The 26,297-nt window shown below is 42.4% G+C and overlaps 3 protein-coding genes and 1 long non-coding RNA gene across 12 annotated transcripts; 1 reads left to right on the top strand and 3 right to left on the bottom strand.

Annotated features, from left to right (window-relative positions):
• Positions 1-2,560: 2,560 nt before the first annotated feature.
• Positions 2,561-5,061, top strand: LOC4346372 (uncharacterized). Its single transcript, XM_015756890.3, has 2 exons — positions 2,561-3,686; positions 4,763-5,061. Exon 1 carries the CDS (start codon positions 2,682-2,684, stop codon positions 3,675-3,677), a length of 996 nt encoding a protein of 331 aa, XP_015612376.1. The 5' UTR covers positions 2,561-2,681; the 3' UTR covers positions 3,678-3,686; positions 4,763-5,061.
• A 440-nt stretch (positions 5,062-5,501) lies between these two features.
• On the bottom strand, positions 5,502-6,351 carry LOC136351923 (uncharacterized). The gene is made up of 3 exons (XR_010735212.1): positions 6,137-6,351; positions 5,712-5,904; positions 5,502-5,619 (listed from the first exon to the last, which is right to left on the bottom strand). It is a non-coding gene; the product is annotated as an uncharacterized lncRNA (long non-coding RNA).
• A 1,531-nt stretch (positions 6,352-7,882) lies between these two features.
• On the bottom strand, positions 7,883-12,634 carry LOC4346370 (uncharacterized). 9 transcript variants are annotated; one of them, XM_015756885.3, is made up of 9 exons: positions 11,340-12,634; positions 11,149-11,200; positions 10,666-10,753; positions 10,485-10,559; positions 10,055-10,088; positions 8,514-9,987; positions 8,336-8,411; positions 8,207-8,272; positions 7,883-8,068 (listed from the first exon to the last, which is right to left on the bottom strand). In XM_015756885.3, the coding sequence occupies exons 2-8, from the start codon at positions 11,150-11,152 to the stop codon at positions 8,227-8,229; spliced, it is 1,797 nt and encodes a 598-aa protein (XP_015612371.1). In that variant the 5' UTR covers positions 11,153-11,200; positions 11,340-12,634; the 3' UTR covers positions 7,883-8,068; positions 8,207-8,226. The 9 variants fall into 9 exon arrangements, with proteins under 9 accessions (XP_015612371.1, XP_066160415.1, XP_015612372.1 ...); XM_066304318.1 differs by having other exon boundaries at positions 8,336-8,402; XM_015756886.3 differs by having other exon boundaries at positions 7,883-8,119; positions 12,427-12,634.
• Positions 12,635-15,715: 3,081 nt separating this feature from the next.
• On the bottom strand, positions 15,716-24,338 carry LOC4346369 (triacylglycerol lipase 1). Its single transcript, XM_015795742.3, has 9 exons — positions 24,064-24,338; positions 21,324-21,434; positions 20,987-21,127; positions 19,525-19,635; positions 19,298-19,441; positions 19,171-19,211; positions 19,014-19,093; positions 17,847-17,942; positions 15,716-16,244 (listed from the first exon to the last, which is right to left on the bottom strand). Exons 1-9 carry the CDS (start codon positions 24,247-24,249, stop codon positions 15,922-15,924), a joined length of 1,233 nt encoding a protein of 410 aa, XP_015651228.1. The 5' UTR covers positions 24,250-24,338; the 3' UTR covers positions 15,716-15,921.
• Between the last annotated feature and the right edge of the window lie 1,959 nt (positions 24,339-26,297).

The raw sequence follows: 26,297 nt of genomic DNA, 5'->3' as shown, positions 1-26,297 counted from the left end.
CCCATTTGTGTACCAGTTGAACTAAGCATGGCTAAGCATTTCCTAAGCCAACATCTAATCATTTTGATACCCAAGTTATCAATGGCATAAGGTAAACAATATATGGTTAAGTAGTAAGACACATCCCACATTATGACATTGTAAAAAATGCAACATTTAATAGAAATACGTGATATTTGTAAATTGGGTACAATATGATCAATTGTAATGCATGACTTACCTTGCTCTCGCACTAATGAGACCACAACAACGTCTTCGAGAAACCGTAGATCGACAAAACGACCAAAATCTACGCGACAAACAAAGCACACAAGCAAAACATACTATAAGACTACTGAAACAGGAAACGGAATCATTTTTAATGGATTCTAGGGATTTTTATGAATTTACTGAGACTTGAATGGACTTAAACGGAGCTCGGATGAATTACTTATGAATCTTAGAAGATAATCTGTGTTTTTACTAATAAAGAAAATGCCTTAATTAATTATTGCGCAATATAACCAGGGCTAACGTCATCCAGGGGGTGGCGCCGACAGGCGTGCCCCGCTTGTCAGCGGCACAAGGGGAGGGAGAGGGGGCTCGAGCAAGTGGGCTCCACTGGTCAGCGGCTCAAGAGGCCGGTCTACCGTGGACCGGGACCACGTGGGTGGTCCACCGTCGGTCCACCAGATCGGCCGGGAGGCCGATCGGATGGCGCGGCCAGCTATGGCAACGCGGCGGCAGCGCGCACGGCCACCGACGGCGGCAACCGACGGCGCAGAAGACGGCGGCAGCCAGCGTGAAGGCGGCGGCGCACGGCCTAAGCAACGGCGCGGCCAAGGTAGCGGCGTACATGGGAGAAGAAAGGAGGGGGAGGAGGTTCTCACCGCAGGTTGGCCGGCGTGGGGGAAGACGACGGCGGATGGCGGGGTGCGCGGGAGTAGCGTGGCGGTGGGACTAGCGGCAGCTAGCGGCGGATGGAGGCGGTGGTGTGTGGGGAGAGCGGTACGGCGACGGTGCGTGGGGAGCGAGCGGCCGCCGAGGTAGCTCTCGCGGCGGCGAAGCTAGCGGCGGCGATGGCGCGGCGCAGCGGCGGTTGGAGCAGCGGCGACGTGTGGCCGGAGAGCGGCGGCGGCGGCAGAGCTTGGCGAGCATGGCGCGGCGGCGGTAGGAGGCACGAGAGAGGGCGGCGAGAGTTGAAAAAGGGAGAGGGGACTCGGGTGAGGGTTTTTATGGGCGAGGGAGGGGAGAACGTGGCCGGGAGCCCACCCGATGTGGCCGGCGACATGGGAAGGTGGGGAGGGAGAGAGAGAGAGAGGGGAATTCAAAATTGAATCCGCCCCTTGTGGGCGCATGCGGGAGCGGGAGAGGTGGAGGAGGTGGGCGGCGACGTGGACGCGAGCGCGGAAGAGGCGGAGGAAGCAGGCGGCGTGGGCGGTTGGGGGAGGCGGCGGCGGTTGCCGGCCTAGGCGCGGGCAGCTGGAGGTTGGGGAAGACCGATAGGTGGGCCCCACCTGTTGGTGACCTGGAGGGGATGAGGGAGGGGAAACGGGTCGGCCCAACAAGGGGGAGGCCGAGTGCGGGAGGAGGGAGGACTGGGCCGACGGCCCAAGAAGGAAAAAGAAAGGAAAAGAAAAAGAAGAAAAAGGGAAAGATTTTCTAGGATTAAATATTGCGGTTAATGAATTTTAGTTGGTTAAAATTACTTATAGGGCTCTGAAATTTCCACTAAAAATCATGTTAATATATTGCGACATGTGGAACCCAAGAAAAATCCCACAATGCCAATTCCAATTATTGAATGCATTGATTAATTAAGGAATTAGCTCAAGGTTAATATAAACCATTTCTTCGGACGATTTATTAGGAATATTTTTAGGGAAACTTCAGGGCGTGACACCACTCCACCTCTTAAATTAAAGGAAATTTTTGTTACTTTCAAGTTTGTGTAATTTAATGGTAGGCATCGAAGTATAAGCTTAGAGTAACAAATTTGCTATAATTAAAGGATACTTTTCAGTTGAAAGATACTTAAAAAAGGTAATTTGTTGGAGGATATTTTCAGCCGAACTAGAAAGAAAAATTCTTCAAAATACAAGAATTTCCTAGGGACAAAAGTTTCTAACTTAACGATGGAGTGAAGAAAATTATACTATGACAACAATATACTTGAGGTGATATCGGATTTAGAGTTAAAATTTTCACTTGAACGTCATGCTAGAAACTTGTGGCCATAGGTTAATAGGTACATTCCCATCTATTTGGAAATTTTCTTATTCCAATTGGATCAGAAATATCCTCTACCAAACTACCAATTGTTTAAGATATTCTCCCGTGGTGACACATTTGGCACAGTTTTTTTTATTTCTACTAACAAATTACACAAAAATTGGATATCATATTGCAACATTTGCCTAAATTAAACTAAAGTGCTTGCTCGGAATACACTAATTCGAACCAGGGAAAAGAAAAAATGCCTTTGTGGTAGCTGAAAGGTTTTTTTTTTTTTAACGGCAGCTGAAAGGTCTCCTAGAGAAGCCCAAAGGTTTTAGAGAAGCCCAAGAGGCAGAGGGGTGGCAAACAAAACCCAACGCCATCGCAGGAGTTGGTAAAACCCCAGGTGAGCACAAGAAACCCTACCGCCGCCGCCGCTTCCTCTCCTCTTCTTCTTCCACCACCGGAGCAGAGGAAACCAAACCATGGCCCCCATCGTGCGCCCCTCCAAATCTGGCTCCAACTCCGATTCCGATTCCCACGCTCACCACCCTCCTCCTGAGCCGCCGCAAGAAAGCTCTGACGGCGAGGACTTGGAGCTCGAGTCCTCCGAGGAACTTGATTCGCATGGGGCGCCCACCAAGAAAGCCCCCTTCGTCGCCCCGCCGCCGCCGCCGCCGCCGCCGCCGCCGCCCCAGCAGAATGGGAAGGAGGTCTCCGATTCGCCATCGCTGCCCACCAATAGTGCCATCGTCCTCTCCCCGCTACCACCACCGCTGCAGGCGAACAAGAATCACCAAGACCAAGATTCTGAGTCTGATTCCGATTCTGATGACGACGAGCCACCGCTGCCCACCAACAATGCAATCGTCCTCGCCCCGCCGAACAACCAGGAGTCTGAGTCTGATTCTGATTCTGATGACGACCAAGAGTCAGCGCTGAAGGCGAACAAGATTGTGTCCTCGTCCGGCGATGACGACCAAGAGTCCGATTCCAGTGACGACGAGACGCTGCCAGCGCTTCAGGCCAACAAGAATGCGTCTCCGTCCGATGATGATGAGGATGACGACCAAGAGTCCGATTCCGGTGACGACGATGTGCTGCTGGACCCCGCGCTTCAGGCGAACAAGAATGTGCTTGCCTTCAATGGGAAGAGGAAGGTGCCGCCGCAAGAGGTTGGTCAGTCTCTTCGGCAGCCCAAGAAGAAGAAGATGGAGGCACCAGCCCAAGGAAACACAGACATTGACACGCAATTCAAGGAGAAGATTGCGTCCTACTTTTTCCTTGGGAAGGTGGTTTCTCTTCTGGATGAAGAGCACCCCGACTTGTTTAAGGAGGCTTTCTTGAAGCTTGCTGACAGCAAGGCCAGTGCCCTGGATGCTAAGATCAAGCAGCTGACTTTGGCTCAGGTCAGGGTGTCTTTGAAGGGGCGTGACCTGGAGAAGGAACTGATCAAGTTGCTGTCGGGCTTCCTCAAGTGATCATTATAGGTTGATTGACTGACCTTTCTCACCTCTAATTTACCTTGCCATCTTTTACTTGTTGATCTGTCTTTACCATACAAGATTGCCATCACTGTTATCTACATATTCCATCGTGACGCTGACTTGAGGTTCTAATCTTGTGGAGGCGGTAGTTTAGTTGTGATATACTGATACCCTTTTAGGAAGAGCTTGCTGGTAAGGTTCACATTGCTTTAGAGCAGCTGCGTCCATTTGCTGCCAAGAGGATATAGAATACACTCAAAAGGCCAAGTTTGTACTTTAATGGTTTGTGATGAATGATGCTTCTATTAGAGTATACGTTTATGATGAATTAGTGAACTTTTGGTATAGGTAAACAGCCCAAATGATGTGCCAACTGATTTAAAGTGCATTATTGTTTTCGAAGTTTCAAGGTTATAATGTTGCATTTTGTAAAGTGAATTGCATAACGTCAGTTTGCCTGGTGCTAGCTAGTATTTGTTTTGTTCTGTTTTAAGTTTTTGTTCTGTTTTAAGTCTATTCATTTCATTATTCTTATGTGTTTCCAAACTGTGATGCATTTTATTGCTTTCTTTGTAACACCATGATATGAATTGTCTGCCTGTTCATTTAATTTTAGATTCCTCTCTTTACACGTGAAGCCATGCCACTCTCTTTTCTTATCCTTGTTAAATTATTTTCGTTTGCAAGCTGCTGAAATGATGGAAATGCAAGATTCTTTTGGAAATATAGTTGCGGATAGTTACTGATTGATATATAAGAATGTCCCCAGAAACTAGATTCTGTAGTATAAACAATTGCAAACTTTCTAGGCAATTAAAACTACTGATTGTGCTTTCAACGTTTTGATGCCCTTCTTCCTTGTGTATGTAAAGGAGTTATTTGACATCAATATCAGTGGGTGCTTATTTGTTTAAAAGGTTTCAATGGCCTATCAGACTATCAGTGTAAATTGAGTCTATTTTTGCAAACACTGGTTTGGTCTTCTATGATCTTGGGCTATGTGCAGTTGTGTTTCTGATGACTAATCTAGCCAAGCAATTATGTAACTTGATTTACGTTTTCTTTTTTCATTTTTGCAGACATGGAGAAAACTTCAAGGAAGTGGGGGCTGACTGGACTGGGGTACAGTATGCTAATGCACCTGGTCATTTTGCTTTTGATTCTGGCTCATATCAACCTCGTTGGTATCGTCTCATTTTGGTCCAAGATGGACATGTTTAATCTACTGATGTAAATACTCTGGTGATTTGGGACCACCAAGACTAGCTACTCTACCCCATATTTAGATAGTACTAGCTTATATTCCACTGAACTACCTGCACAACAGTTATTAATCATGGTAAACTTCAGTTAAGCTTCATTCAGAAGCACGCTGTTATTCTGGTTTTGGTATGAATGATGGTATTGTGCGACTTCGACGGAACACAAGGTGAATAGAAGATCGTAGGGAGGTTTGGATTCTATGATTTTCATGAAGTTTGGATTCTACGATTTTCATTAAGAATAATTTTATTAGTTTGCACATAAGAATAGTTCCTCCCCCCATATTTAAATGGAATTCATACCTATGCCCTAATTCCACAGTAATACAAGCTGTGCGCTAACATTATCATGTTTTATTCTCTGACAAGTCCGATGCACTATTCTCAAACAAATCTTATCTTGAGATTTTTATTTTTCATGTGAGCCAGCCATGATGTTGTAATCAGGCGATCAGGCTAGAGCCTCAAATACTTCCTTCAGATATAAAAGGGAGGACGTAGTAATTTAGGATAACTGAGCTGAGCAGAGCTTCATGTGATCGATCCACCATGTTGGTTGGAACATTAATTTGATGAGCTTTATTATTAACATATATGGGAGTTGAGTTTGCAGATGATCGATCTGGTGGTAGTGAAAATAAAAGGGAGTGCTTCTATGCTTCTTTAAAAAAAACCTGCACGAAAATTAAAGCACATCAACGGTGAGGATTAAAAGTTGATTAACAGAGTAATCCCCATTGTAATTTTGTCCTAAGAAAAAGCTGACCATATCTAGCCCACCCTGTCCGCATATCAGAATCGACTGGTTCCTCCTTGACCTGCACCTTAGACGGAGGCGCCATCTTCGCCGCCGCCGCCGGCACCGCCATCCCGCCGGGTCGAACGAACCCATCTTGCCCGACACCGGCACGCTTGCCGGCGGGATGGATGAATGCCGAACATCATCCACCCAGCTAGTTCTATGTAAATTCAAAAGATTGTGGTCAGCCTTGTGTTAAGTTTTGTTCAATTCTGAATGCATATCAGGTATCACCATATACTGAGGAATAAAATGGACATGGAAGCTTTGGCAATCTCTGCCGAGAATCACGAAGAAGCAGAATAAGGTGTTGATAACGGTGAGTGAGGGTGTTGTGCTCAATGAACCAGCCAACCAGCCATGTTTCCTGAACCACGAGACTATTGACGAACCTGAAAGCACGACGACGAGCACCACCTGCAAAACACGCAGCTCCTCGAAGGAGAGAGCTCGCCGGTGAAGCAGCGACGGCGTGGTTAGTAGCGGAAGGGGAAAACACTCTTACAGGGGGTAGAGGACGCTTCTCGGCGAAGGAAAGGGTGCGGGCGTGCGGCGCTGTTCACTGGAATGCGTCGTGAGAACTGCCGCTGGCCGCGAATCAATCCATGAGAAGGGATGTGGATACGGATATGGGCTTTTACTTCTGGACGAAATTGCCCCTTGCTAATGGTGATTGCTCGGTTAATCAACTTTTAATCCTCACCATTGACGTGCTTTAACTTTCGTGCAGTTTTTTTTTAAGAAGCATAGAAGCACTTCCCAAATAAAATGCCCTGAAAAGTGACACAAAGGAACGGACCCAAATTGGCTGAAATAAAATTCAGAAAGAAATAACGCAGCGGCATTGTCACCTAGCTACACAGAGATGCGTCAAAATCGAGCAGGCCATTCAAAGATCCACAATTAAATTCAGAAACGGGAATTGAGAAGCCCAAAATAAGTTGATTTCTTCTATCCCTTGAATCAAAACATTGTCAAGTGCTTGGAGTGTGAAATTTATAGGCGGAAAACTTGAAACTTTTACACAAGATAACCACGCAAGCACAGATTTTATAGGCTTTTATGAAAGACCAAGTTATATCTGCTTAGAGTTTGCTTGATCACCAGAACACCTAAACTTTAGTGAAGAAGGGAAGGTAAAAATAGCAGAGACTGGAGGGAGCCATGACGAGGAATGCACATAAACTTTAGCTGGGATACTGCACAGACACAGGATATTAATTCTCGCACAAGACATTAAACTATACGCTAAAAAAGAGTACCAGCTTTTTACTAGGATAGACAATCTAACACGATGCTCAAATTTGATTGCACGCAATTATATCACTTAGGTGAAGCAGGGCTGACAAGAAGAATTTAAAGAGAAAAAAGAGAGAATAAGAATTATATGTAAAAGAGAGAGAGAGAGCAAAGACGTGTCCAAAATGGCAAGGCTACTGGGCACCGGACTGAACACCCTTCACTCCAAACACTTGTGCATCTGAAAAATCAACCAGAAATCACAACTCCAGTAATAATTAACCCATGTATGAGAGACGGATCAAATCCCTAAGGCCTTGTGCGGTTAATCCCTCCCACAAGGGGATTGAGAGGGATTTATTCTGCACCTATTGTGGTGTGGAATTATTTCCCCTCAATCCCCTACATTCCCCCTCTCTTGCGGATTAAACGAAAAGGCCTAAAAGGAAAATTTTCAAGCCAAAGAGCCTGTGGTGCAAACAAGAATACTGGAACAAGACAAAAGGAGAGTACAGACTCGCACGTCACATCAGAGAAGAAAGAGTACACGAAACCAACAGAAAAACCAACAAAAAGTACCACTTTTTTTTTATAGCGCCAAAGCGACGTGCCAGATCAAATCAGACACATAGGAGTATGTAGTATACTGGAGTAGTAAAGCACGGGATCAGGATGTAGCATCGCATAAAATTGAAGTAGCAACGGAGCCATGAAGAAAAGCAAATTGACGTATAGCAGCTTCACGTCAAAACAGCAGAAGAAAAATCAAATCCTCCTACTGATATACCATGGTTTCTGAAACTATATATTGAATTCGTGCATATAAGTATAAAAGAAGCATTCATAATTGAACTAAACTGGTATCCACGAAGGCAACTAGTAGGAGCCACACATTCATATGCGAGGTTATAATGATGTTGGATAGTAGTATATGTATCATAAGTGTAACATTAACAGGTTCAACCAAAAGAAAATGGTGACATATATATGAACAAGCAGTTCCATTTCAATCAGACTACCATCTGCTCTTCAAAAGGCAACACCATTGAGTCTCATTTGAGTGAACTGATTGGCACCAAACAAGCCTGTGCAGAATGTCAAAAGGCAGGCAACAACAAACACAATAGGTCAAGGACCTAAAAAGAATTTGCAAATGGAATGCGGAAATTAGGCAATACAGAGTCAATAACTATAATATGGAACTTAAGAAATAGAGCCCATACATTATTTTTGCAGACCATACTCATTGTTTATCATCATGCAACATCCTCCTCACTTTGTCCATGCAGCTGCACAAACATATAGTATTAGTGTGTTTATATGCAATGAAGGGGTGGAGGGAAAAAAAGGACCTTTTTGGCAGATTCGGTAAGACATTCTCAATAGCTTTAATCACAATGTCAGCTTTTTGGTTCTTTTCTGCAGGATCTATGGCAAATATATCATATGAACCTTGAAGGGCATTGCAAACTAAAACAAAACAAGACCAAAACAAAAACAATGAAGGTTCAATGGTGGTCCAAAATGTACCTTGAGGACCATGCGAAGTAGAACCATCAAGAGAGTATCCGGCAAGTCCATTGACCTTGTTTTCTGCAAGCAACGTGTTGTCCAGAATTTTCCCTAGAAGCTTGTGGGCCAAAATTGCAGCATCATCACAAATCTCGGAAAGGCCCATGGAGCTTCTTCTTATTTCCACTTCATTGGCACCAACAACCTCATGCAAAGTAGGTTTCTTCATATTACTACCAGCTCCACTCGAGAAATGTCCACTCACACTGACAGGGTTGACCATGCTACTCGAACAAGCTTCATCTATTTTATGCTGCTGATGACCAAAATTTTTGTAACCCTCTGTGAGCACGAAATCATTATCACAACTGTAGTCATCACAACCTAAGCTCATCACTTGTTCATCGCTGTGGCATTCACTCTCACAGTTCATTAACTGATCATCAGTTTGGCCTCCTGTACAATGATATACTAGAGCTCTAAGACTACTGCTTACATTCAGTACAGCTTCTAACTCTGCACCCTTCCTTTGTTCTGTGAAATCAATTTTTTGACGCAGCGGCATCTGATTGCACAAAGCAATGGCTCTCAGTGCCTCATCTGGTAAATCACCCTCATCACATTCAAACAAACAATCTATCAAATACCTTCTCACAGTAGTCTTTAGCAGCATCTCATCGTTTGAACCTTGACATAGTATGGCACGCAGCAATTTAAGATCCCCTTTCTTCAACTTTTGAATTGACCAAATAGCATTCAGGACATCATTTTGCAAGAAAATTGCTTTTTTTGAGAATGGAAAGAACTCTGCCTGTGAGATGTCCATGCATTTCAACTCTTGCTTCCTATACAGATTCACCACTGACAGTGCTTTTGCCAAATTCTTTGGCAGGTCACCACTTTCCCCAACCCTTGAAATCATCTTATTGCACTCTTTCCTAATCACAGTAACCATATGCGCCTTTCTGCTTATACGAGGTACAAAACTAAATTTTGGGGTGAAAGATACTTCATCAAGCTTCCTTTTCATTGCAACAAGAGCTTGTATAGTCAGTGTACTGAGTACATTTAATGCCTGGTCGATGGATGATAGCATTTTCGGTGAAATAGGTGTTGTAATGTTTAAGGAATTAGATCGGTAACTGAATGGATTTGTTAAAATGTGCGACAGCTGAGACATGTCATTTTCATCATGCAAGTTTGCCAAGTATTGTGGTAGGTGGTCTTCTATGATCTTTTTCATCGCTGGCCTGGTCTTCTCAAAACTAACCCTATTGTGGGTGGCGATGTTAGCCACTGAATGAAGTGCTTCATTGCTTAACTTATTTATTATGAGTTGCATGTCTGCAAGACCTTGTGGACTGAGTGAGCCATCCTTGCCTTTTTGCAACTTAAAAAGCTGGAGGCCATCCTGAACAATGTGGTGGCTGTAGCCATCGCTTTGGAAACCATAACATTTTTCAACATGGGCTATGACTTTCTCACAAGAAACCTAGAGAGATTCAAGTAAGACAATGTGCTGGATGTAATCACTGGATAAGAACAATGTGATGACTTACCTCATCACTCCTTACATATGATTCAGCCAAGTACCTGCAAAGCAGAGAAATCTAATAATAAGATTTTTGTTTTGTTACGACAAACTAATAATAGAAACTTAATAGCATTAAAAGACAATGTAAAGAAGTTAGCTGCCTTCAAACTGGTGTGACCTATAAGTTAGCATCATTTTCTGCACATGAAGTGATTTGCAAGCCATCAAATGACAAAGATGAATACATAAAGACATATCTCGAAATGCCACCTGATCATCCATTTATGTTCATAAAGCATAAAAGTACCCATGGTGTGAAATTACAAAACAATTCAATATTTTGAAATGAGCAACAAATAGACCATTTGTTTACAAGACATGATCATGTTAGTAGATAGCAAGCTTCCATTCAGTACAATTTGAAACCCCAAGAATGGTGCAAATGGTGCACTTACACATCTTTTAGAAACTTGGGTCGTTTGATAGGTTTGATGAGACCGTCTTCCCTTGGAATCAGAGACCGCAGCCATCTGCCAAAAAAAGGTATTAGCACAAGAATACTGAATCTGGATCAAGAATGATAAAAACAAAAGAACAGGGTTATCTTAGATAGTAATAGAAGAGAAATATACATACTTCCTTTTCTTTTTGGCAAGGGCTTGCTGCTTCCGAATAAGAGAGCACAGTTTGTTGGCATCCTTGAAAGAGAAATCAGTCTCAGAATCTGTAAAAGCAACAGTAAAGTACAAAAGATAAAATGGCAAATTATTAGAAAAGAGAAACCAGCCTACATAAATGCTGTTGAGCAAAGTAGTTAATTAGGAGTAGTTGCTAATTTGCAATTTGCTGAACTGCATGCATGCGTGCATATAGCATACATGTCTACCATCGTTGGTAAATTTGAGTATACTTTTTAACTTTCAAATCAAATTTCAAAACAAAGTTCACATCACATAACAAAAGTTCCGAACATCGTAAATCCCATATGGAAGTACAAATTTAGTTAAAAAAGGCGACAAATATAGCAATAATATCTTATAATAATCGACTAACTTAACAAGCTAGGTTCAAAATGTGCAAATGTTATAATATAGATGGTTCAAGTAGAACAGGTCTTACACATCGACTATGGCAACTGTTGGTGGTTCTTCAATTAGGGGAGCTTCATCAACTACAATGGCACATTCACTAATCAGCAATCACAAATTCAGTAATTTAAGAATTGGTAACGACAAATGTTTCATAGTTTATGGTTCAAATACAATGAGAGCTGTTAACAATGAAACTATGAGCTAGAGGAATGAAGGTACCTGCTAGAAAAGGCGCGAATGGGGGGTTGAAGGGCAAAGAGCAAGGGAAGGCAGCACGGGCGCATTGTGCAGGGGTTGACCCAGGATTTAGAGGTTGGGTATTCGAAATGTGAAGGGTAAAAAATATTTTTTTTACACCCAAAAGAAACTATAATTGGCTGGTATAACATTAAGCACTAATGGTTGTACGATATATAGCATATATAACACAAAATTGAGCCTAATTTAATAGCCGACTGTACTTATATTCTCATAAATTAAGTCATTGCATCAAAGTAAGCACATGCAACACCGGTGTGTCCAAATACAAGCACGCCAAACAGTACAAACACACATTTAAATTTGTAGGCAGGATGCTCTTTGAGTGCTGATTCTATTGAACTGATGTGAACAAACTAATTGGGTGCTGAATTGATGAGTACATACGTATACGTATATACCAACAGCCTACCTCCAATTGGCCCGTTGGCTTTTGTTTTAGAAATCAGAACAACATAGTAGGTGCAACATTTTTTCTACAATTCAAATCTAATTCATCCGCAAGGATCATCAAAATCATAATTTGTGCTAATTAGTAATCTTCATTTGTTTTGCATATCAGTGTTGCATATCGATCAGCTTTTACAAACCATTGTAGCATATACATTTTTCAGTGTAATCTAAATATAGTAAGGCAGCTGCACTATTGCTATTGGCTGGCAATGAAGAGAGTTATCAAGGCTGATGATTCCTGCACGTTACTGCTAGTAACAAAGCAGCGAAAATCACATTAATCTCTTGGACATTTAGTTAAACAAACAACCCATTTGTTTTGATCAACATCAGGTCAACCGGATCAACATGGTCACGTAGGCATATTGCTTAGAAACAAAAATCCAAAAATTATGTGCTCACATTCGTAATTAAAAGTTTGCACGTGCTTAAATACCAAAAAAATGGGCATCAAAGCCATTGCACAAGTTCGCTAAATCCTGGTATATATACACTAAGCCATTGCACAAGTACAAGTTATACTTACCAAAATGAAATCCTCAGTGTGAAATTTGGATAACTCAATAATACTAGAACAAATGAACAATTCACTTACGTCAGCCGAGCTCGCCCAACAGCCCAATCCCAGTCACACTCGCCGGCCTGCCGCCGCAGCCCGCGCGTGGTGCGCCGCCTTCCGCTCGCCGCAGCCCGCAGCACTCGCGCGTCGCTCCGCCGTTGGTGGCCAACCCTGCTCACGTCGCCGCCGCTTGCCGTCGCCCGGTCGCCGCCGCTTCCCACGCTAGGGTTTGGTTTGTGTTGCCGCTTCCCAGTTCCCACTCTGTTCGGCTGTTTCGGAGCGTCGGAGAAGTTGGGCCTAGACTACCAAATGGGCCAGCCATAGAAGAGGGAGGACGACGGCGCTGGGATTAGGCCAAGTAAGTCCACTTTGACTACCTCTCAACTATAGCTCCAATCTGATTCATACAGGATATCTCGATCCCCAGCTATTAAAACCAGTGCAATTTAACTCTCTCAGCAGTCTTGGAAAGCAGTTTCGTTGACGTGGTGCTTTGACTTGGTTCAACCTGCTGTCTGCTGAGTCATCCATGGGAGCTGCACATTAGTGTTGCAGCAGGAGCAGGTTGAGCCTATGATTCATTGGGGTTCTAAGACTGAACTGATTTCATTCTTTTGGATTGGTTCTTGGCTTGCTGGCTAGCTTGATGAACGGATGATTCGATTCATCGGTTAACTCTGTGGTTATTTCTTAGCTTGATTTAGCGATCGCTTCTGATCGATTAATTTGACTAGGTAGCATTACTCGATTGCTCGAAAGGATCCTACCTTGCTTGATGTAGATTGCAGTGCTACTCTCTCCGTTTCATATTATAAGTCATTTTTGACATTTTTCATAGTAAAGATGAGTCAAACTTCTTTACGTTTGACTAAGTTTAGATAAAAATATAGTTGTATTTTTTTAGACAAAACAAACATATTATCAAAATATATTCAATCTTGATTTAATGAAACTAATTTGATGTTTAAAATGTTATTATTTTTTTACTTCTTTTAAAATGCTAGAGATAGGCGGGTTGGTTTAATTTCTTTTTTATTTCTTTTATTTATTTCTTTCATCATATAATTGCGTCTATCAATAAAGTATGATCAAAATATTTGACTCATGGGGCTTCACCAGGGTGAATCCTTTGCTTTCACTTTCCTTTTTGTCTTGTCTTTGAAGCACCCCCAGGTACGGGGTGATCTTGTGCTCACACGATGCGTTCACATACAAATCACCCATGTCTGTGCTCACCGCAGCGTTTACACATTCATGTGATGAGACGAAGCAACCATTGCACACACGGTTGCACGTCTTCACACCCAGATAGGAGCATCGATTTCCACGTTTATCTCTCATCTCCTTATTTATTTTCTTGAGTTGGATTAATTTTTACCATATATGAAATTAACTCAAGAATTAAAATGAGTATTGACATGATCAACTAGAGTTTTTGACTTGCCTGTAAAATGACTCGCATACCTTCTATTCCCTGCACACATCTGTTGCTTGTGAATCATATTCATAGAACCACATGTTATCTAAGTTATTGATTAATGAGAGATGTCCTGATGATAAGAACCTTGCTCTTGATGTTGAACCTTTGAAAATTTTATAAAAGGAAAATAAAATAACTTTATATACTCATCATTGATATTCCCTTCCTACCAAAGCCATATGTCGATCTTAATGATGAAACCTTATACATATGTTGCTTGCTATCGTTTTGAGTTTTGCCAAATAGTTGTCCCTTGTCAGATTCTTTCACATTTTCATATTTTCATGACCAAAGTCTTGTGTACTTAGCCAAAAAAATATTGCTCTCTCTACACCAGAGGACTAGCAATTCCATCCATTTCCACATGCTAAGCTTTTACACCGGGAGTCAAGCATCCACCAAATAAAGACTCCAAAAAAATTTGTGGTCTCTCCTCCAATGATCCATGTCAAATGAGACATGAGCTAAAAAAAACTCTGGTCAAAAGAGAATGATGCAAAATGTTCTCGAGCATGATTTAAAAAAGGTTTAGCCCCCTGCTTCTTCTCTAAAATAAAAGTGCAAGGAGTATCATAAAAAAGAGAGACAGAGAGACCATCCCAATCTTTATATTCTCCACCTTTTTCATTTCCACCTATGTTTATGTGCACAAGCTTGATCATGGTTACATGATTAGTTATCTTCTTGGATCCTCTATTTGACTTTACAATATATCTTCTTATTCCCTACCCTGAGCTCCACTTAAGCCTTACTAGAAAGGTGGGATAAGAAAAAGGCAACATCAATACCTTGGTGAGGAATAAAACACTTTGAGTGATTCGAGAGAATCAATTTATAGTAAAAGTTATGTTTTATGAAAATCAAAGAAAACCCCAAGGTAATTCATCAGAAGAGTAAATGTGACTTGATTCGGGTGTCGTCGCTGATTTCGTAGCGAGCCTCCTTGCTGTGGCAGCGACAGATGTGGGAGGATGTGGGAGGCGCAGAGGGATCGGGATAGTTGTGGCGATGCCTTGCCTCCTTGCTGCGGCCAGTGCTTCTAATTTTATAAAATTCCAATGACATCCAATCAATATTGTGAATAGTAATAACAATTTTTCTAATATGACATATTTGTAATGGTATGGATCTAATAAACCTTAAAGAAATACTGAAACTTTTTATATTGGGGTGATTGATAGCGCTTTGGAGGACTAAGGGCAGTCCCAACCCTTCACTTAGGATGGTGTCTATGGCATTAACTACATTGCCATGTAAGACTTTTAGCTTATGTGGCACTATATTAATTAAGAGAGAGAGAGTAAAGAGAGGAAGAAACTGGGTCTCATGCAAGACACAGCTTCAACACGAGAACCTATGCACTAGACACTACCAAGTTTTGTATTGAAAGAGAATAGTATCTTCATAATAGATGAAGAAAAAATATAGAATAAATATTATTGGTAGAGAAGAGAGATGGAATATTTATTAATGGCCCACTTTAAAAAACCATGAGTTGTAGAGTGTAGTTTCTATTATGATATCTTATTGACATGGCACCATAGATACTACTTATGGACACCATGGGTTGGGACTGCCCTAATGTCTCTACTAGTAGTTGGTTAATGATGGATGCACAATAAGAACACGCCCCCTGTCATTTTGCCGAATCAGTATTTGGCCCACAACTGATTATAAGTTGTTACACTTATTATTGTCCAAAATATAACGTGTAAGTAAAATTTTAATATATGTGTTCTTAGCTATGTAAAACCCAATACTAGAAAATAAACCAAAGATAAAAAAAAACTTAAAATCAACTCTACAAAAAACTTAAAATTCATATTTTGGCTGAGACGGCTAAAATGAAGAGGAAATGAAGAGGGTTTTCTATAATGGATATACAGTAGTGGAGCGATAAGTTGGATACAATGATACAATTGCTGCTGACAGCGTTTTAGACTTGAGAGCATGCACCATAGATCCAACAAGCTCATATGCAATATATACATACTCACATCGGGAGAGGACCAATACTGTACAGATGTTTTTATTATACACATGAAGACATCCTAATAGCTATTATGCCATCCATTTTCCCTAAGAAATCTTATTAGGTCCACATAAACATCATCTTTCGCCTTCACGCTCATAACAAAATCAATATGGCCATAGTCACCAATGTACAGAAGTTCTGGTGTAGATCCCAGCTCTCTGATAGTACGCTGAACATCGGTTACATCAGCCAATGCATCAAGACCTCCATATCCCATCCATATGGGCAGTGATTCTGGTATGCTGCTTAGGTCAAATGCGGGAGGACGCAAATGACCGTAGCGCCTTAGGTTTCCCAATAACCCATAGTCATACTTTGCGAAAGTGCCTTTCCTGATCACTGCATGAGGGAGCAAAATAAATCCTTGTTTTTCAATAACTAAGAAGATTGCTGAAAGTAATAACTACTGACAATTCTTCCCAAAAGTGAATACCCCACAGCGTCACAGCCAGATTTTTCTCAAAAATCTGTTTCATAATATTTTATAATTTATCAGGTTTTGCATTTTAAAGAGAATGTCCAAACAATAGATTTTCGTAACTTGAGGGAGAAAGTTCACAAACTATTAGTAGTTGCCAGTAGCCACCAAAATTTGTTCCTTGCACTGAATTTTTTTTTTAAAAAAATTCGACCGGCGGGGGAATGACTACCTTGCACTGAATTTGGAAAACTTCATATTTATCATATTGCACAAACTCATCTTAATTTTAGAAGCAAAACAAACAAGTGATACTCTGTACAGTTACCTGTTTCCTAGGTTAATTCACACTTTTCGATATTAAGATGCTGGTCCAAATACCGAGTAAATCACTACTACAGAAACACGGATTGGTGCCGGTTGGGAAACCCTTAGGTGCTGGATTTCCCAGCCGACACCCCTCAGGCGGCACCTATAAAGCATATAGGTGCCAGTTCTTAACTAACCAGCACCTATATGCTATTATAGGTGTCAGTTCTTTGACCCCAGCGCCACATGGTGGCTGTCAAAGGTGGTGTTCGAATTAAAGTCAACTATTTGATAATGTAGTTTCTAGCAACAGGAACTCTTGCAGTTGAGTTATTTACTATTTTACTGTCAGATAAATCATCATACATTTGTCTTATCACGGACTGAATAAAAAGCAAGTCCTGAGTGATTTGTATGCAGGAATCATCCTATTTATAAGTGAATACTCTCGTATAAATGCTAACTTCAGTCCTCAAATCTGCACCAAACTTAATATATTTCTCTATGTTGAAAGCTCACAAGCTATATAACTTTGGTGTCAGTGATCCTGTAATTCCACTCGCTCTGGTGGTATCGGAGCCTTGGAAGGTGAGCACTCTCCATTGCATCTACAGGCTGATAGATAGGATGATGGCCCTGGTGTTTCCATCACAACCTCTGAGTTACTGATACTTGGTAGGACGGTGGCAACCCATGGAGGGGATTTTTGTACATATGACAGCTTTACAAACCATTCTCTTCCTAGCTCCTACCGCTCTGAAGCACTCTAGGCTGGCACTGATATGCTTTCCATGCTACAACTTTAAGAGTATGGGGAAGAATTGAATTTGAAGGTATACCTTCAGAAAGATCAATAGTCCTTACAAGTATGCATCTTACACTAAGAAAAGGAGAAAAATACTGTTTATCACCCCCTCAACTCCCCAAACCAGGTCAAAAGAACAGTCAAATAGATAGAGAGACTGATTATACTCTGCTTCAAGAGTTTAGGGGCAAACTGGCAAAGTCTACTCAGTTTTAGAGTTGGAGGGCAAAACTTACACCAAGCCAAAAGTTGAGGGATGATATATGTACTTTTTCCAGAAAAGAAAAGGAAAAATGAAGAATTCGATATTGTTTATTGCAACCATCACTCGCAGTTTATAGAATAATGTTTCAACTTTCGAGTTATACTGCCTAAAAAATTCATGAATTGGATAAGTATAAAAACATACTCTGAAAAAGATGGTGCAGATTTTTTGTCGATGATGGATGAGGTTCATACTCCAAATAATAATCAATCCTTGATGTATTGAAGCAACAGTTTTCCCCTGAAAGAAACATGTAAATTCAATCCAAAGAACCTTCCAAACAAGCTACATCACATAAAAAGCCACAATTAAAATTTATTTATCCTTGGAGTAAACCCATTAAAATGTTCTCACCCGAAATCTAGGGTGCTTCTGAGCTATGAAAATATTTATCACTCAATATTTTTGGCCTTTCTATCAATTTGAATATTTCCTCCCAAAGTTACTAGCTACTTTGAGCATATTTGGCATTCCTAATCCACACACAGTATGTTGCATACCCACCGTAAACGAAAATACTGCTGCAAAGATCCTAATAGGTAGGTTCAAGACAATAGAACACATTGTTGAAGACATACTTTGAGCATATTTGGCATTCCTAATCCACACACAGTATGTTGCATACCCACCGTAAACGAAAATACTGCTGCAAAGATCCTAATAGGTAGGTTTCAAGACAATACCAGATCACCAAGGTGTGAGCATTCATCGAAGACGCAACAAATCGAAGAAGACTTCTGAAAGAGGCCTGAAGTAATTTGCTACCTGGCTTGTCTTGGGGTAGCTGCACCGCTGTTTGGGTGTGATCAGCTGCTCTGCTATCCTTCGCTGGTTTCCTACTTGATGGGTTTTATTTGGTTAACCCCCCCCCCCCCCCCCCCAACACACACACATACAACCCCCAAATAAAAAAACACGCGCGCGCACGAAGATATGGCACATAATGGGTAGAAGTGTGTGACATGAGCCATTACCTTGCGGTAACCAAATGGATTGCAAAATATATCCATTAATATTTCAGTGCCATGGACAAAAAAACTTTGGTACTTTAGGTTAAAATTGCAGCTAAAATTGGCCTGATGATGTCCTTGTTAAGCATATTTCAGTTCTGTTTGCCTTACTTTATAAAAGATTCTGTTTCAATTTTCATAAGTCAGTAATACTAGTGCATGTTTGGTCTGTACACCTCAATCAATGAAAGATGCATATAATGTTTCACACCCAAATGTGAACTATGCAGAACAACAATACCTTTCTTTAGGACCAATACAGGAAAAAAGCAACCAAGTAATTTATTTTTGCAACCATCACCTGTAATCGCAGATAGCAAATTGTTGCAATCCACGTGTTCACCATCGCACAAAGAATCTACTATTTGAACCCCCATGTCGCTGTTCAAAGAGTTTGTTAAACACAATAAAATCACACCCAAAGGAAAAATGGAGAAGTCAGGAAAAGAATTGCATACCTACGGAAGTTCAGCTGGTGAATTCCCATAGTAACAAGCATCTATGGCAAAGAGCACCATAAGTCAGTTGAGAAGTCACTGCCATATATGATATATTTAGAGATTTCTTCCAAACATAGTATATCACCTGATCAAGATGCATGGCGACTGCTCTGAGAACAAAACTAGCACTAACATGATCAAGATAAGAAATAGGACAAAGAAGTGCTGCAGAGCTAATCATTTTTACTATTTCGGGCATCGTCAAAGCCGCCAAACCCATTATAGTTCCCTAAAAACAGATATTAGTTAAAAGTGTTATTGTTAACGCAATTGTTATACATAAAACTCATTTGAACACAAAACCAAGTGTACCTGTGAATGCCCCACATATAGAATTTTGGACTGTGTGACTGTATACACATAGCCTAGCATTGCTAAAAGGTCATATTCAGCTAACTCTTGCCAGCTCCAATCCCAGAAAAGCTGCGAAATTTTCACAGAATTCAGTAGGCATATAGTGAAAAAAAACTAAGCAATAGGGATTTGTTAGAAAGCACTGCATGCTCTGCAGTTGTGATTTACATCACCAAAGGACCCTACAATTTCATCACCACTTGCGGTAAAATTTGCTACAGAACATCCAAAAAAACGTGTAATTAGCTAGGGGACACCACAAGAACGCGCATATGCTATAGGGCACCACAAAAAATTGGTATTTAGCTGCTGGACACTCGCGGTATTATTTTATTATTTTTGGAGGAATAGGAGAGAGAAACAGCCATTAAAGACAAGTTTACCCTTGGCTCAACTGATAATAAATCGCTAAAATGAAATGGAAGAAAATAGTACAAATAAAAGTAAAGCACATTCTAAATGTGGTTATTTTAGTGTCCAATTATTGAAAAACTAATTAGAAGTCAAATGACTCTAGCATGGGCCCCACATGTAAGCCTCTCTCTCTTTCTTTCCAGATGGGGCGACGGAGCAGCGGCTCGCCGGAGCCAGCGAAGGGAGCAGGTGGCACAGTTGCCAAGGTCACCGTGGTCAGCGGCACGCAGACGGTGAGGTCTTCATTTTTACCCACAACCAAGCTCTCCGAGCCATCTTCTTTTCTCTCTCCACCATGCTGGCTGCCGGTCGATCTCCCTCACCGGAGCCTTACCGGCAAAACCCTCGCGCCGCCAGCTTTGCCTCATCGAGGTGACTCCATTCCCCTAGTTTCCCCTTTCCTTTAGCCACCCTATCAAGCTACCACCGTCACCTTCCTTGCTGGACAGAGGTGAGGTTTTCCTTTCACCGCTCCGGCCTCCTGCCTCACTCCCTGTGCTTGCCACCACTTTCCCCGGATGCGAAGCAAAATTGAACACTTGCCACTGCCGATGTCACCGTCCCCCGACCGTCGGAGCCCTAGTGCCCTCCACTCGTTCCCTTGGAAGAAGAAGAAGAAGAACACAGGAAGAGAAGAACAGAGGAAGGAGTAGAGGAGGGAGAAAAAGAAAAGGAATAATCCCTGATAGGTGGCTCGATTAGGTTCAAAGGGTAAAACCGTACTTTCACAGTTGTTTCTCTCTCCAATTCCTCCGGATATCATAAAATAATCCCATGAGTGTCCAGCAGCTAATTACCAGTTTTTTGCGGTGCCCTATAGGAGATACACATTCTTGTGGTGTTCCCCAACTTTTGTCCTGTAGCAAATTTTGCCTTATAACAATGCAGGTTCGGTCCACACTATTTTTCAACTGTACAATTGGAAGAATAGCCAGGAGAGCCTATTGCATATTTCTAATGTATTGAAGAGAGTTCTATGATGTAACTTACAGTGAAGAGTGTTCACCTTATCATGAACAGAAAAGGTTGAATGACCTTTACTCCAACGCGTTCCACGGACATTCCCAATCCAAACATCAAAACCGTTATCAGCAAGGATATACCCAAGTGATTGCTCAGCAGAGTTTATGAACCATGTGTCTCCTCCCTGCCCAAGGTTTGGATAAGTCACAACAATTGGAAACAAAGACTGAAGCAAGGAGTCTATTGCCCAAAGAAGCATCCAAACATATGGAAAAAACCACAATGTTCACAGATAAGATCTGAAGCTAAAAATGCATTCGCAATTTCAGAATGCCCTCCTTTTTGAACTGGAAAAGTGCAAGTTCTAATGAGAAAAGAACCTGAAAAAGACCATGTTGAAGAAAAACTGGAGGGCCAGTACTATCTGCTGCTTTATTTTTGCCATGTGGGATATGCTGAAGAGATAAAAGGAATCCATCTTTTGTTTCAACCTGCAAAAGAGAGAAAAAAATCCTTATATTTACCACAGCACCTATACCTGATAAGATTAGTAATACAAGAGTTTACTATTACAATACAATAAGTTCATAGTTACTGGTATACTTGATTAACTTTAATAGTGGTTTTCCTTCAAGATAAATTAATATAAATCAACACAACGATGTGTTATCTCTGGTCAGAGACAAATTTACATGTGATACAAGATTCAAATGTAATTAAAAAAACCGCAATGCAGGAAATTATAAAAACCCCATGGGACTGTTACAGGTCCCGTGGACCGATGCTACGGTCAAGTTTATCAAAGGCACAATAAGTCATCTACAACTGGCCAGGGATAAGCTTATTTATTACTCCCTCCGTCCACAAATATAAGCACTTTAGGACATCAAGACAGTCTCCAATATACTACTTTGACCAATAATATTTATAAAGATAAATTAATTTAAATAGAAAGAGTCGTGTATTATAATAGTTTGTTTCACGATAAATCTAGTAACGGCATTCTCACGTTGTCAATCTTCTTTCTTTTTTCCTTTTTTGCTATTAACAGTCAAAGTAAATAAAATGACTTGGCACTGTTCTAAAAATGCTTATATTTGTGGACAGAGAGAGTAATAGTTAGTTCGGTGTGCGCCTTCTATTATATCTCTGGTTCCTATTTAGCAGGCGCCTATATATAAAGGAAGCCTAAAAAGCCCAGCAGAGCCTCTGCCGAGAAGGACAAGACACCTAGGGCCATGCCTCCTTCCAGGTCACTGCCCACACAGGCAGCTCCAGAGCGGTGCACTTTCTGCCTGGTGCTGGTGGTGTCACATCGGTTGGCCTTCCTGCTGCAGCCGGGGGAGCTGCAACTACTAGACAACCACAGAAGCCCAATCAATTTTTTCACCGTCTCCCACAACAGGAGATGGTGGGATTGTGCTTCAAGCCTTCAATCACCCAGAGAAATTTTCGTGCAACACCTCTTGCATGGCAATGATCCATAAAGGGCATTTATCTCCTGGAGTTGGAAGATGATGAAGGCTCGGACACTGAGTGCGACATTGTGGCGATTCCCACCATGCGATTACTGGCATCTGTACAAGCAAAACCATGTGTCTTGATGTAATCATTGGAGGCGAGAAATTGGCTAGCCTTGTTGATCCAGGTTCTATTCAGTATTCACACATTTGTGGCTGCTAGTGCAGTTCAGTGTGTTGGTATGGTTCCAACTTTCTGCCTGGGGATGTAAGTTATGATGGCCGATGGCGATCAAGTGACCGGATCTGGTATTTTCCGCAACATACACCTGCAGATTAGATATGTGTTCCTGGTGGATTGCTATGTCATCCCCCTTGATGGCTTAGGTGTGGTTTTGAGCGTCCAGTGTCTCTGTACTTTGGGGCCTATTCTGTGGGACTTTGCCAGACTCATAGTGGCTTTCTAGCGAGATAATTATCAAGTCACATGGCACGATTCTCCTAGCCAATCTGTTCCACCAGAAGCCCGCATATTTGCTGGATGGGAGCTATTGGAAGGGCTTCTCTCTGAGGAACCCTGCAGGATATCACCGGAGCTCTGCCATGGGACACTAGCAACATATATTCTGACCTTATATTCCTAATAAGTTTAAAATTTGGCCATACTAGAAGTTGATGGCAAGAACAGCGTTTAGGATTAACCACGGACAGATAGGTCCCATTTGAGTGCCGGAAAAAAAAATACTAAGACGCATTTCACACAAGCAAGTCAACTTGATAAGTGATAAAAGTTCATTCATGCAGACATCAGACCAAGAAGAATACTTGAGGAAATAGTCCAGCGCAGTCCTACATTGTTTCATCCAAACTGACTGACAAACCATGGACAATGGTCAACTCTGACACAAGCTTTGTTCAACAGAGCTAATCCTTTTGCTGTGAAATACAGGAATATGGTAGCAGTATAGAGTTGAACCAATACTAGAACCATATAAATGGTGTGCAAAGTAACCAAGAATTCAGCAGAGTGCACATCATCAAGAAATAGGAGTAGAAACCGTGAAGCACTGAGTTCATGTTGCATAATCATGCACATGTACAGACAGATGTCGAGTGGTATTTTGCAAAGACTAGTGGGCCTGAATTCCTGAAACTATGCTTCAAACGGAAGAGCCAACCAGAAGGCAAGTATATCATTTACTTGGAGTTGAGATAAAGGATGGGAGTTTGCTTTGCCTGAGAGTAACGAACATCCACGAGTCGACAAGTAGGTGTTGCTCCCTTTGACTTGAGACACACTCGTACATTGTTTATGCATTGTCAACACTGTTTCTCCTCGCTTGAGCTCAATGCTCAGCGCTAATGAAAATATCAATGTTCAGGGCTAATGAAAATAGAGAAAATAGTATCATGCAACTGCAACTCTGCAAGCAAGCAAAACCTAGGAGGAATGCATGCATAGATCCGCAGCCGATACTGGTTGGTAATCACGGTTCGACCTCAATTTCTATCCGCACAAAAAGAGCTTATCAAACCAAAAGTAGTACTCTTGGTAGTAGCTAATTAATTCAACAAGCAATTTAGCTCCTCCCTTCCCCTATCCCCATGGACAAGGAGGAACACAAGGCAAACGTGATGGGACTGGAAAGGAGGAACATACGTTGTGCTCGGTGCAGGGGTAGCCGAGTGGCAGGAGCAGCTGGTCGCAGAGGCCGCCGGAGCCGGAGCCGACGCGGCGGAGGGCGGCGGCGGCTGGGGAGGCTCCGGAGACGATGCGACCGCAGCAAGAGACGACGAGGAGGATCAGGGGGAGCGCTCCTCCGGGGGCGTGGCCCGCCATCGCCATCGCCAACGCCCGCCGCGCTTTGGCGGTGGTGTTGCTTGCTTCTCTTCTCTCCTCCCCGCTCCCGAGCGGCGTGGATTCTCTAACGTGCCAGAGCCCAGAGCAAAGTCAGAGGCTGACTTACCCCTCTCCGATGCCATCCGTGCTCTATCCTGTGGCTACCGAGCCCCTCAACTTTTACAGTGTGCATCAGTTAGCTCAGGTATGGATGAAACTGGTTCGGATAGTTTCCGTCCGCCCGGACCAATTTTCAGATTTAGAAAAATTCGATCGGAACTATCCGAAATTTCTCGGATTCAGAAACGAATTTGGATTTAATTTCTCGGATACGAAAACGAATACAACTAGAAAATACCCCGCGTATTGCTGCGGGATTTGTATATGTGGAGATGCAAGGCAAATGCAATAGATAGCCATGGAAAATGATTATTTTATTTTATCTCAGCAAACAATATTAATTAGTATATTGTTGGAAGAAATATAAACGGAATGCCCGACAAAGGTGAAGTTTGAGATAAAATATCTCAAATAGTTATAGCAATGTAAGAGAATAATTTTGATTATTATTGGCCTTTCTTCAGTTAAAATGGTCTACATGTGAGGTAATATATCTTTTATGATTAATGTGAAAAATTTATAAACATAATGCAATCCCTTACTAACTTATTGGATCAACATTTCCTGCTCTATCAATAGAACTTCACATCGTCTCGTGCGAGTCGTTCAAACAAAAAAATTGGATCAACATTGCTCAACCCCTTACCATCCTATACCATAAAGTAAACTGAAAGCCAAAAAAATTGAACATTTTCTATCTTTGAAAACGTATAGCTACCATATCTAAACAAAGCATCAGAAACTCCCTATCTTAATTTTTTCTTTCTTGAGGATACTAATCATTCGTTAGGGCAGAGAGATTGCGTCGATAGAAAGAAAATAACATCCAGCCCATAAAACTCAGATAAATTTGTAGACAAAAGTTGCACTTACATGATGAATCTCCTATTATTTGACAAAATGTTTAATTGTGTGCTATTACAAAGAACATCTTTTATATTCTACTAAGAAAGAAGGGAAAGATGAAGAATTAAGTTACATCCATCACAAACTGTTAAGTAAAAACATCATATAGCAAAGAAGGTTAGCATGGACAGATGCAAGGTGCATCCACCTTAGGATGCAGAGGGTGTTGCCCTTTATCTAAAGAAAATGAACAGATCCAAGGACCAAATTTATCAAAATTAAGTTCATTGCTGAACTCAGTCCCTGATAGTCTGCAGAAAATATGATATTGTTCATTTGTTCTTATGGAAGAAATTGCAAAGCAAGTAACGTAGGGTGGGGATATAATAATATTTGGAAAACATGACCATGAATGAATATGAGGCAATTAAACATTACCGATAGTATTGTTGATATTTTCTTGATAGAGGATTCATATCAGAGGAAATATGATCAATAAATCATACGTGCACTTAGAATTGAGCTCGCCCCCGCCTCGCCCACGCGTGGGCGACACGGGGGGAAACCCTAGCGCCGCCGCCGCCACTCTCTCCTCCTCTCCCTCCCCTCGCCGCCGCCGGAGCGCGCTGCTGGAGAACCGCACGGCCAGCCGGGATGGTGGCGGCGAGGCCAACCCCCGACGGCGCCCCGTCTCCGCGCGTGGATGGCGGGCCGGCGCACGGTGCAAGGCTGACGACGCGGCGTGGAGACAGTGGATCCGGCGCCGCTGCGGCCGGATCCGGCCTCCCCGCGGTTGGATCCGGTGGATCCACGCCGGATTTGGCCGGAGGCGGCGGCGGCTAGCGGCGACGACGACGGAGCCGGAGGCGGCTGGTGGCTGGCGGCGACGACGAGAGCCGGAGGCGGCGGCGGCTGGCGGCTGGCGGCCGCCGGCGAAAGAGGCCGGCGCGTGCCGAGGACGTGGTGGCGACGGCGAGGCCATGGTGGCGGAGGCGGTGGAGGATGGCGCGGGGAGACGCGGCTGGAGGCCGACGCGTGCGGAGGCCGCGGACGGCGATACGACTGGAGGCTGCGGAGGCCGGCGCACG

Source organism: Oryza sativa, chromosome 9 (assembly GCF_034140825.1).
Source record: "Oryza sativa Japonica Group chromosome 9, ASM3414082v1".
Classification (NCBI taxonomy): Eukaryota; Viridiplantae; Streptophyta; class Magnoliopsida; order Poales; family Poaceae; genus Oryza; species Oryza sativa.
Note: the sequence above shows the minus strand (reverse complement) of the source record. Positions and strands in the feature narration are given on the sequence as shown.

Bases quoted from the DNA above. Each gene is read 5' to 3' on its own strand.
- LOC4346370 (XM_015756885.3), bottom strand. The intron at 10,560-10,665 runs GTATGTATATTT...TTTTTTTGGCAG, and splicing joins CTTGCCAAAAAGAAAAGGAA to ATGGCTGCGGTCTCTGATTC. The intron at 8,273-8,335 runs GTCCTTTTTTTC...ATGTTTGTGCAG, and splicing joins TTACCGAATCTGCCAAAAAG to CTGCATGGACAAAGTGAGGA.
- LOC4346369 (XM_015795742.3), bottom strand. From the start codon at position 24,249: ATGGCGATGGCGGGCCACGCCCCCGGAGGAGCGCTCCCCCTGATCCTC. The intron at 21,435-24,063 runs GTATGTTCCTCC...TCTCTTTTGCAG, and splicing joins ACCCCTGCACCGAGCACAAC to GTTGAAACAAAAGATGGATT. The intron at 19,212-19,297 runs GTGATATACTAT...TCTTTGCCATAG, and splicing joins TCGCCATGCATCTTGATCAG to ATGCTTGTTACTATGGGAAT.
- LOC4346372 (XM_015756890.3), top strand. From the start codon at position 2,682: ATGGCCCCCATCGTGCGCCCCTCCAAATCTGGCTCCAACTCCGATTCC.